This window comes from Rhinopithecus roxellana, chromosome 11, assembly GCF_007565055.1.
Source record: "Rhinopithecus roxellana isolate Shanxi Qingling chromosome 11, ASM756505v1, whole genome shotgun sequence".
In the NCBI taxonomy this organism is placed as follows: domain Eukaryota; kingdom Metazoa; phylum Chordata; class Mammalia; order Primates; family Cercopithecidae; genus Rhinopithecus; species Rhinopithecus roxellana.
Genome location: NC_044559.1, coordinates 39,369,452 through 39,382,049, shown reverse-complemented (window position 1 = coordinate 39,382,049; position 12,598 = coordinate 39,369,452). Strand labels below are relative to the sequence as shown.

The 12,598-nt window shown below is 36.2% G+C and overlaps 1 protein-coding gene across 5 annotated transcripts in view; it reads left to right on the top strand.

Annotated features, from left to right (window-relative positions):
- Positions 1-12,003, top strand: part of FAM204A (family with sequence similarity 204 member A) — a 37,281-nt gene extending 25,278 nt beyond the window's left edge. For all 5 annotated transcript variants that reach the window (XM_010388877.2, XM_030941139.1, XM_010388878.2 and 2 more), the window contains 2 exons: positions 6,531-6,637; positions 6,935-12,003. In XM_010388877.2, the coding sequence (XP_010387179.1) occupies positions 6,531-6,637; positions 6,935-6,986 (159 nt within the window). In that variant the 3' untranslated portion in view covers positions 6,987-12,003. The remainder of the gene's footprint in view (positions 1-6,530; positions 6,638-6,934) is intronic.
- The last annotated feature ends 595 nt before the right edge of the window (positions 12,004-12,598 follow it).

Sequence of the window (12,598 nt, the reverse complement as noted above, 5' to 3'; positions counted from 1 at the left end):
TGTGTACCATTTTGCATTCCGCACATTATCTGGGGGGGCTTTTAAAGGGCTGTTTTAATTCTTTGAAGCCTTGTTCTCCTTAGTTCTTACAAGTAATTCAGCTATTACGTGTAGATCAACAATTAGCAAAGTGTATGGAAAATAAACTGTGTCTTCCCAAGTAGGAGAGGGCCTGGATGAATTTCTTTACATCTAGTTTAAAGATATGTTTGTTCCCATACAAAATTGTGCACAGCCGTGACATTGCAGCATTTTAACATCAGAAAAATAAGGCTAGTGTTCAGTGATGGTTTTTTTCTCTAAGGTTTTTAGGTGTGCTCATTCAGATCTCATTACATTGAGGATGTTTTCTTTTAACCTTTGGGGTATGATTGGGTGATCACCTCGAATGGCATTCCTTATGCTGTCCTTTAATTATGTTTATCTGTGCTTTTAACTAACCTTAAAAGATTTCAGATGTTACAAGCCTAATTAAAGAGACAGACAAAGCACAGTTTATACTGTAGATTTTTTCTGCAGTTCAATTAATCAGCATGTTTTCTCTTTTAATTAAAACCATTTTAGTAAATTAAAGCCCACAGCAAAACACATATATAATTTGTTTGTAATTAGCTCTTAATTGGTGGTAGTTGAAGCTTAGCACCCTTGGTTTCTTTCTTCATGATTGCCATTTTATTAGCAGCCAGTCATTAATTAATCTTTTTCTAATTAGCTTATAAAACTGTTGATGGCACATTATTGTAAATGTGATTTTAAGTTCAAAGCTTGTTAATAGGCTTTCTTACTTAGAAGAACAGAGATAAAGAAATTGCTGAAAACAGTACCACAGTTCTTTTAAAAAACTGTCTTTCTTACGGGGAATGTGTAAAGCATCTAACAGCTTATGGTTAATTTTTTAATGCTTTTTTCCCTTATGAATGGCATAAGTTGCTTGAATATAAATGTCTGTATCCAGGAGTAATTTCAACAGTAGAACATCTTCTCCCTCCTTTGGAATACTGTAATCCACATATAATATGAAGCCTTAATAGTCATCATTAAAACAGGTGTTATGTAAATGATTTCACTATGAAATCAGAGTTGAGTATATGAATCATATATGCACATATGCACACATATATGAATATGTGGATATACACATATATGATAAAAGATATTTGTATATATATCTGATGTGTTTTAAAAACAGGATTTGTTGGGTTATGCTTTGAAATAAAGTGATAGGAGTTGTAGGTATAAAAATAAATGATAGCTGTTTATACAGTTGTACATACATACAGATATATGTAGTACACAAACATGCAAACATATGCAAACCTGTCCATGCACATTTTAAGGTAACAGTGAAATTAGGTTATTTTTTAGAACAGAAAATGATTTGATTTAAAGAAGGAGTTAAGTGACTGGATATGGCCTAGCTTATTTGCTTCACTAGGGCTTTGGCATCTCAGGTGTGACCATGGAGGGAAAGGTACCAGTTCATATGTAGATGTCTTGAATTTACTAGAGCACATACCATATTGAATTGTGGTTTGAGTGAAACACATTGGTCACATTGTATTCTTTGTTGAAATATACCATCAGTTTCTTAAAATTCCTTCGCTGCATGGCATTCTGAGCTGTTTTTTAAAAATCAATCTTGGTGCAGAGTTTCGAAAGTTATTTTTTAAAAACACAGTATTACCAGTCATTGAAAGTGCTTTTTCTTATTTGCTTCTTGAACTTTGTACGTTATTTCAACTTTGGCTATTTCTTTGCTTATTTTTTGGAAGGCATTTTATGATGCTATGCAAGAGACACTAGAAAGGGATAGCTGACAAGGAAAAAATTAAAAATTGGATAAAAAGTAAATGAATAATGTCATATTACTAAAAAGATGAGAGGCTAATTTGTGCCGACTTTTTGCTAATTTTGTTCAAGCCTCAAAATGAGGAGCTGTCACCCGTTCTGTGTAGCACTGATGACAGTGCCAATGATCCATGAAATAAGCTGCCGCTGGCTTTGTTCTGATAAGAATGAACAAATCTGCACAATGTTCGGCTCCCAGAATCTCATTTTCATACTTGCATGCAGGCTAAAAGAAATAAGCTGTTTGCAGGCTTGATTAATCAGACATTGGAGGGGTTTTTGTCTCTTTGATCTCTTTCGTCTCCTAGGTAACTTGCTTGACATTAATGTTGAGCTTGAGTAAAGACAATCAAGAATTGTCGACCAAACTGATATAAAAATTAAAGACCTTAACACTTTAAGTACTCCAGTAATGGTTCCGCTTTACTTCAGAAAACATCTGTTTTCATTTAATTAAAGAACAAAAGAGAATGGCATAAATATTTTTCATAGAGACCTATTATTCCATAAAAAGTTAAAGTATGATAATTGGTATTTTTAAATAAGTGCCTTGAAAGTGTTCAAAAGGGAGGAAAACTTTATAAATCTGTTACAAGCTAGTAATTTTGAGATGAGTAAAATATATTCTGAAACAGATAAGAAATATACAGTTATGCTAGATTAAGCGGTTTGAATCAGATGCTTCAAATGATTATCAGCAAACTTTATAATGACAAGATTTTGCAAGAAAAACTAACTTTATTTTGAAGTTTGTCTTTTAAAAATCTGTACTATGTTACAAGGATGTGCCATTATATCTATTTTACAACCCAATATGATTTACACACGCTAAACCTGTAAAATTGAAAGGAATTAAAAAAATGTCGCCGTACATTTGCTTGAGGTTATGCAGACGCTTTTACAAATCTTCCAAGTGGCTGTAAAGATGAATGCCTCAAGGGTCCAGCCAGGGCCCTGCTTTTCCAACCAGCTAAAGCCCTTATCTTAAATCCAAGCAAAGTACCATTAATCTTTTTGAAAGACCTTTTATGGCTTTTAATATATCCCAAATTAGAACATTTTACACCCTTGGTTCCTGAAATATGGTGATAAAAAGCCTTTAGAGCTTAATTTTCCTTACTGCATGCTCTGACCAATTTGCAGTTCTTTGTGATAATGTTTAGACACCTTAATTAAAATGCAGCAAAATATTGGATGTTCTATATGGAAAATGCTGATACTTTGGCTACACAGACAAGAAATTTTGTATATATTTTTATTCATTTAAAGAACTTTCTTTCCACATTGTGTTGCTATAGTTATCTGATGACCCAAAACCATTTTTTAAATATAAAACCATTGACCAAGGTTTTGTGATGTTTACATTGAGCATTGAGCAAGATGCATTTTTCTTTTTATAGAAGCGAAAGAGGGATTCTTTTCGGCCTGTTTTATTTGTTTGTAATACTGCAACACAGCATGATATTCTTTTATATTCTGGAACCCAGGTTAGTCATCTCAACTGGGAAACCATTTCTTCTCAACTGCCTGTTTCATAGAAGGTCTTATTATCCTTTTATATTTTCAGATATTTTTTCTTTCTCCACAGAAATAAGTGAGACACATTCATTTTAATTATATGAAGAACACAAAAAGGCTATGAGTTTTCATCATCATTACAAGCTATAAGATTTCTTTCTGTGGAAAATACCTAGACCAGGTTTGTTTAGTGTTTTATCAGCTGAAGAATATTTTAACCTAAGCCAAGGTAAAATACAGTTAGAAAATACACCTTTTATAGGATCAGGTCTGTTTGAAAGTGTTGCCTATGTACGTAGTTGTTTATTAAGTTTACAAAATGATGGAGCCCTCTCATGTGAATGGCTGTTTAATATGTTCTAATGAATTATTTTTAACAAGCATATACTGTATTAAGGAACATATACTGTAAGTATTTACCGTGATGCTGGTTGTGCTGGATTAGGCCTTAGCTTTGCTAGAGCACTAAAAGCTTTTACATTCTTAGAGTACATGACATGTCGAGGGGAAAAGTCTATTGAAGTCAAATGACTGCATGCCCAGACATAGGGATCTGCTCTTTGGCTTGGTTTGGCTGTCCTAACCAGGGCAACCATGTTGGGAAATTCCAGTGAGAAAAATATAAGCCATGTCTTAATTGACAACAGTTTTAAAAAATAATTTTCTCACATTGTTAATGTGGTACATGGCAAATATGGCTTAGATAATTTTTGTTTCTTACAGTATAGTCTGAGTTGAAATATAAGAGAAGCTAGCTGAGTGGGCCATTTTTGGTGGGTGGTTTTAGCAAAACTGAATTTGCATTTGATAGGAATGGAGTTAATGGAAAAAATATAGATTTTTCTGTTTTACTTTTTGGCGATGGGGAACAGGAAAGAGACTGAATTGTCCACTTGAATGTTGAGAGACCTATATGCATCTTAAACACAAGTAGCCAGCTATGATTTACAGCAGAAGATAATTTATTAGGTATATTTACTGCTCCCTTCAGAGCCTGCTGTACCTCCACATTTCCCAGCCCCCTTGTATTTAGTTGGAGCCATGTGAGTAGTTCTGACCAGTGGGCTCTGAGCAGAAATGATTTGTGTCACTACTGAACTAAAGCATCGAAGAGCCATTGTAAGGCCCTCCAGCTCTTGTTCCACCATAATAATCCTGAAAGCCATATGTTGAGATGCTGGCATCACAAGTTAGAGGGAGTCCTGCCCATCCACAGGGACTTAAAGCGAGACAAGAAATAAAAGTTAGCTAGTGAGAGTTGGGTATTTGTTGGATACTGCATGGTTGACTAGCCTAACTAGTTGACAGGTGTTAACTTGATTTTTTTTTTTTTTTTACATGTATGACAAATGGATAGTTTTTCAGTGGATAGGAATTTCATCTTAATGATAAATTATGCCACAGCCTCCTTCCAGAGTTTCATTTTCTCCTGGGAAGATGGTGATACAGGCTTTTGATTCTTAGCCTTTTTTTATTTGTTGACTTACGTGGACTTTTCTACAATAAAGAACTGGAAGCGAAAAGAGAACCAAAAGAACAAAGCCAGTACTAAAGCAGTCAAATGTAACTGCCAACTCCTTCTCCCCAGCCCCACAGTTTGAAAACAACCCATTTTGCTCAATGCTGTATCTCCAGCACCTAGAACAGTGCCTGGCAAAATTATGCATTTATGCCTTCGTAAAATTTGTTGAATGAATGTTATTCCTTTGAAAAAGAGGAGGACAACAGTAGCACTGCTAAATAGGGATTTGAGTTTTGGGAAGACACTGAGGTCAGTCTGCTTTACAATGAATCATCCTTTCTTCGGCACCTTTCCTATTGATGTTGACCAATTTGGCACTGTAGTTCAGTTGTCAGCTTCCTTCCATTTGTCTAAGTTCTTTATATATATGTTCTTAACTGTACTGAAAAGTCTAATCTGTTTTTGCCCTCATTTATAAACTATAGACAGTGCTTGATTTCTACTTGTCGATTTCATCCTAAAGGAAACTGTTCTCCAAGATTAAGCTGAAAGACATGTCAAGCCAAACCTTGCTCTCCCGAGTTTGCTTCTTTGCTTACACATGTGCTCAACCTCCTGCCATGCCTTACTATTGGCAAGCAGATCCCTAGAACTTAGGCTTTAACCTGTTGACTTTAGAGTGGCTTCTACGTCATTTCTTCTTTTTTGCAAGTCTGCCTGTCTACTAATATGCATCAGTTGAGTACAAGGGATAGAAAAGGCAAGAAGCACCAAAGAGGTACTTAGTTTTTATTGTTTAACCTGGGTTCTTAATGGGTACTCTTGAGCTGTCCACATTGGTGGGCATTTTAAAAATAAGAGCACACTAAAAGTAGAAGATATCATCACAGTGCTTATCCTGGAGATACTTGCTGGGGAAACAGCTCTGCAGCCGGAGCGCTGTGTAGAGCCAAGTGTATAACTGAAAGTTGAAGGGCTGGAGAAACAAAGACTGTTTTAGGTTGAGTTAAAGAAGATTCTGGGATAGGGGATTTCACTGTGAATGGACCTTGTAGGACTGGCAGATGGGTGTAAGGGGGGCACACATAGAGGGCCCTGCACAGGGGACACTTTAATACTGTGGTCCTGGTGCCCAGTCTTTTCACCTTAGTACCCCTGATATTCTTTTTTCTCTCAGTGAATTAAAAGCTGTTGCCCATCATACAAAGTGCATTTATGAAGTAGTAATTAGCTTTCCCATGTTTTATTAATCACATCTGTGACTGCCAATCAGAGCTTCTGATCAGCATGAGATAACTGGTGTGACCATACTGAGTTGCTGTAATTCTAGCCCAGAGCAAAGAAACTTGATGTCTCTGTCAGTGTCTGCAGCCTTATCAGGGGTAAATTCCTGTTCAGCCTACTGCAATGCTGACATAGCTTGAAGATCCTCATTACTACCTTTGTGGACCCTCGAGGGGCCTCAGTTTGAGAAGGATTTCTATCCAGGAGACTGGTATAACTAGGGTAAAGGGTCTATTGGGAGTCACGGGAGATACGGGTCCTATCTTTGTATTCATTATACTTTGAGAGGGACTGAACGTAGAATTTCTAATTTCTAGACATGGCTTTCTTACCCATAAGTTCTCAATTATTTGTATAAATGTGATTATTAGCTGGAATATTTATTTTCACTTTTTTTTTTCTCCTTTGTAATTCGTAGCTTGGTGTAAAAATTGCCAAAGCAGTTGCCTGCCACAACTTTGTAAAAGCCAAAAAGGAGGTTGAAAATTCACAGGCTGCCCGAAAAAAGAAGAAACTCGCATGGGGGTGAGTTTACTTAAGATTTTTAGTAGTAATTCTTCTGACTTCATAGAAATTACAGAAATTCTGCTAATATATTTTGTGATCTAGTTCATGTATAACTGTTACTCATTTTTTTTCTTTGTTGAATGTTTATCAGATTATAAATATGGAGGTGTTTCTTCATCCTGTTTAATGTTTATTTTGTAATTATTGGAGTATGTGAAAAAATTTTGTTTGTTTTGCTTTGGTCTCTAAACGTGTTCAGTGAAGTATTTTTTTATTTTAAGAAATAAATTGAGATTTTTATGTTCTTCATTTTAGATTTGAAGCAAAGAAGAGATGGGAAACCAAAAGCAACATGGGATACATGTAACTCGCCAGAGTGCTTCAAGACGTTTGTAGACTGGGATGCTCAATTTACTGAGAATGTTTTCCTGCCTGTGTTAATACGTCAGAAAATTGATAGCACTAAAACAAAAATAAGCATAAAATTTGGGATTTTGATTATCAGCTCTTTTCAGTCTTTCTTTAAGGACTTTGTCCTGTTGAAGTGAATAAAATGAAGCATTCTGTTATTTGTATAAGAAATGTAAGAAAAAAATATAGAAAGAAGAGGATAGGATTTTGTTTATTTATTTGTATGGATGGACCCTCAGCATAAAATCACTTTGGGCGCTTTTCATTCATTTGGTTTAGCATGGCCAGTGAGCTTCTCGTACTTAATTTTTTTTTTTTTTTTTTTGAGACAGAGCCTCACTCGCTCTGTCACCCAGGCTAGACTGCAGTAGCACGATCTTGGCTCACTGCAACCACTGCTCCTGGGTTCAAGTGATTCTCATGCCTCAGCCTCCTGAGTAGCTGGGATTATGGGCGAACGCCACCACGCCCAACTAATTTTTTTTTTTTTTTTTTGTATTTTTAGTAGAGACGGAGTTTCGCTGTGTTGGTCAGGCTGGTCTTGAACTCCTGGCCTCATATAATCCACCTGCCTCTGCCTCCCAAAGTTCTGGAATTACAGGCATGAGCTACCATGCAGGCCTTGTATTTTCTTATCTGTACCCAATGTAACTACACGTTTACTGGAACTGTGTTTTTAAGATTGACAGTTGTTTATAATGGATTAGTTGTAAGTGCCAAAAAGTCTCAGTTGATATTATCTTTACAAATGACTTGACCTTAATGTTATAAAAGTAGTTACTTTTTTTTTTATTGGAGGCAGACTTGATATTTCAGAATTACATAGTAAAAGCAATTTATTAATTTTTGTGTACTTTCAGATAAACTATTACAATAAAGAAAGGGGCAGAATATAGTATTTGGAAGATGATTCAAATTCAGCAATGCCTAGAAATGTCTTCCTAAGTATCTTTCTCAGCCATGTCATTCTTTAAATTATGAGATGGTTCTTAGAAGAGAAAAATGGTGTAATTGTATTAAACAGACAATTATAACTCAAGATAATATAACTTCGAACCTTCTAAGAACTGATTTGTTTGGTTTTCCTCTCATTCCCCATTCTTCCTTAAAAGATTGAATGAATTAATGAGCCGAAAGAGAGGATTGGTAACATGGGAAATCATTTTCATTAGATGTACATTTCCTGGTTCTAACAGGAAAGGGGCTCAGGGAAATCATAAAACAAGCAGGTGAACAAGACCAGGTGTGTTGGCACCTGCCTGCTCAGTGCCCAGCAGAGGTAAAGAACCACTCAGCATAGTTTTCGTCAGTTCACCCCTTTTGTCGTTGTCAGAGGTTTCCTACCTGTCTGATATAAACCTTCTCTGGGTTGATAATATAAATTCAGAAACATATAAAATGAATCATGATTATAATTATATTATTGTTATTTTTAGACTTAAAATGGTAACAAAATTTTATTAATTTATGGTGGCACATTTAATGGCTTTTTTTCTATGCTCTGGAATAAGAGAACCTAGCTACTATTTAAGCATCCAAAAATCATATCTTGCTTTCACTTAGTTGAAAAAAGCCAGCATAGAGAAAGCAAAGTTTTAGAAGATTGTGTCATACTAATTCAGTATCCAGACCAAATGTTGGAAAGTCTTATTTTATGATTTAAGGAAAGTCTTATTTTATGATTTAGTATCCCTTGTTCCATTTTATAGATACGATCATGTAAAACTTACCTACAATATTCATTTCAAACTGCTAAATTAGGTAAATACAGACTTTTAGTATAGAAACCTTTCCTCTAAAAATCTATTATGGGGAAATATTCATTATACAATCCAGTGGTTTTGTCTGAAATCCTAAAAATGTTGTTTTTGAGCAGGCGAGTGGTATAGATATTCTCACACTTGGGGCCCCAATATGGGCATTTCCCTTTGACTTCTGTCTCATTTTTTTTTTTTTTTTTTCTGTTTCTACTCCTTAGAGCATTTAGTGACCAGTGACCCCTGCAGGCATGTTGCACTTCCCATATTGAGGCCTTGCCGGAGTGGCCTCCTGTAGGGTCTGACTTGGAATCCTGTCTAGCCAAGGAAGCCCTTCTTCAGCCTGCTCCAATGCCTGCAGTTGCCCCCTCAGCGCCCCCTTGGGGTTCTCATGTAGATGGGAACATTTTAACTAAGCGGAAGGCAGGCATTGCAGCAGAATTAAGTGTAGCGGGGGCTCATTTAATAAAGGAAGCCACGTCTCCCAAATCCTCACTCTTTTCGGGCATGGGTTGTGGAAAGCTCGAAAACATTATGTATAGCAGAAGAAGGGGTTGGAGGGAAGATTTGTGGGGAGAGGTTGTCTTGGGTTGGCTCTGCTGACATGTCATTTGAGAGCAGTTTTATCCTTTCTAATAGCAATTACACAGTTTGCTCATAGGAACATTATTCCTTGAGTACACATGCTGCTCAAAGGATGTAGTCATTTGTCCATTCCATTCTAGTCATAGCAAAATAAGGATTCTTTTTGGCTCAGTAATAACTTTGGTTCCTAAAACTTCAATATGTGCATTTACTACTACCAGAATGCCTGAGTTAGATCAGTACTGTAAACGTCAGTTATTGTTCACTGAGATTAATATGTTTCAGGCCATTGGGTATGGAATTAATGGAACTATGATTTACTCTTTAAGTACTTTAGGCTAAAACAACATACTAAAGAATAGTAATTTTGAGCTCTACAGCACTGGTTCTGAGAAGTAAAGTTGGCAGTGCATTCTTGTTTGGGAGCCCTCAGGATGTTTCTGATTTTCAGCAGAACATTCTATGTCTTTCACCGAAAGGAGAGATTGAATATATAATCTTAGGTTTGCTATAATTAGTTCTGATGACAGAGTTAAATACCTCAGCCAAGACTGTAAATCAGTACGTAAACAGGTTTCTGCAACTGATCATAAATCTCAAACTCCATATTTTAAACGCACTTATTTTTTTAGGCTGACAGATAAGGGAGCAGCAGGCTAAGGATAGGAATAAAATGTTACCTGAACTTTTAACTCACAACTTAGAACTCCCATTAAAATCTTCTGATTTTCTTTATACCTTTTGTCTAAAATATTATCTTTTAACTATTAGCTTATTAATAACTTTAATAAGACAAGTTTGAATTTAATTCTCAAAAAATGAAGATATAATTTATAAAGTGTCCAATTTTTTGGTAAGACATTACTTTTTAAGAATGTGTATCTTGCTAAAGATAATAAAACATTGTCTGAGGTGGTTGTTTAAGCAAAATGAGAACTGTACATTATTTTTTAAGAGATGATAAAGTTTGAGGAGGCAAGCCGATGTTATGTCAGATCTCATTTTGAAGTTAGTGAAATCTAGTCTAATCCAGAACCAACTGAATCCAAGTTTTCCATTTTGGCAGAAGTTGCTTTTATTTTTAGTATCTGGCAGAGCAACAAATGCTTTGCATGTCAGTTTAATATTTTTTCCTGCCAACTGTTTATTCATTGGCTTAAAATTTACAGTCTACTAAAGTCTTAGCTCTGACTTTCATGAAACAAATAGTAATATTTGGACAAAATATGTACATGAAAATCTTTTTCCAGAACCAAATGTAGATTGGTATTTGTGACATCAGTGCCTTCTAGCATGGTGACGGGTCGAAAAGTACTTTGAAAAGTCGAAGGCTGTGTAAACCCACGGCAGTACATCTCAAGTGATTTTTATTACGATGTAATCAGAGTATCTAGGTTTTCAAATTTAAATTAGTGGGTGACTTTATGCTAGAAAGTAGAATATGTGTTAGAATAAGTTTATCAATATATATTCTTGGCCTTTGTAGGATACTGAGACAATAAGGTCCATTTTTCATTTTTGAGGTTGGGGCGCTCTATAGATTTTGATAAAATGTGCAGAACTGCATTCTTTAATCTTTATTATTTCATCCTCCCTCCACACTGCTTGTTTTAAAAGAAAAAAATACCTACACACATTTTCTAGTGTTAACTGCTGTAATCAGCACAGACTTCCTGGGAAGGGATTCCTGCCTTCAGTAAAGGACATGACAGCATGTGGCCAGTGGAGATTGCCATGAGGAAACTTGGAAAGGCATCGAACCATTTTGCTCTAATGTAAAAGTGAGGTGTGTTGTCTCTTTGGTATCTCCTCCTACTCCATTGTGAGTATTCTGGAGGTGTCTGTTCCCTTTCCGGAATTTCTTCAAATACAGCGATGCTTCAGAGTAGCTTCCTGCCACATTGGCTTTCATGATCTCAATCCCTGGAACACAGCTATAGGCTTCTGGGAGACAGTTTATTAAATACCATGCAGAATGCTATGTTTTTAGAGGTGCATGTAAAATCAAGAATTAGCTGAGGAATAATTATGTTTTTATTAGTAGTAGTAGTAACTCGTTTTTAGAGTCAAGTAAAGTTTGTTTTCCAGGTGAGATGACATTTTTAAGAAATTGAATTTAAGTATCTGCTTTTATATCCGGACCAGGTTTCTCAAGGAAACAGAATACAAGGGAATGAAAGGGGAAGGGAGAGTAATGCCCGAGAGAAACCTCAGCTCCTAAGTGCTCCCCTGCCAGGTTTCCCCCATGCCTGCCCACTGGCACCGTCCTGGCAGCTCCAGCCCACACCCCATCCTGGGCCCTGGGCTGCCTCTCGCTGAATAGCTGCAGGGGGCCTGCTATGTGACAGGTATGAAATGAGGTAATCTTTTTCCACCTCTAATTTCTGAAGGGTGTGTCTGTCCAGTTTTTACTTGTTCATTGAACTTAAAGCCTTAGAAACCAACAGCTACAATACAAGCTGTAATTATTGATGTCTGTTTCATATTCATCTGTAAGTTCTGGCATGTGATCAAGAAGTTAATATATCACTTCATCTTCAGGCTGAATGTGTCTCAGCTATAAAGGTTTTATTGTTTGATGGATAGCATACAATTATGACTGCCCACAATAAAAAGTGTTTTCATTTGTAAGATGGGTGATACCAGAAGTAATTATGAATGTCACAAGGAATAGTGAAACGATGAAGCTTTGCATTTCTTTGAATTGCTCCCTACATAATGCCCAAGGAACGTTTACTGAACACCTATTATACGTCAGATAAACTAACGCTTGCAGGTGAAAAGATGAATAAGCACAATCTAATAGGAAATATATGTAAGCCATGTTTTGAACAACTCGATTTTCAGGTGAGCTATTAGAAAATCAGTGAGTTTTTCTTTGCTGAATACAAAGACAATCTACATATAAGAAGTAATGTAAACTTAAAACTTTTAGTTACCTGAGTATACACTTAACTCTACAGGTTGCTGAATTTACTAGGTAGGCAGTCAGCTACAGTGGCTCACCAGCTTAGTGACTAATCCATACATGCTCACATCAGAGTGGGTAGGATTGATGCCCTGTCTCCCCTGGGGATGAGGAGCATTTGTGGGGTTTGACTCAGGAATTAATGCAAATATTTGTTCTGCACGTTACTCAGTGATTTTAAGCTTAAAGTTTTCTTAGACTGCATTAATGTGTCCTTTATTTTAGCTTGGGTGGGCCACGGTACCTGCCCGTGTTAGG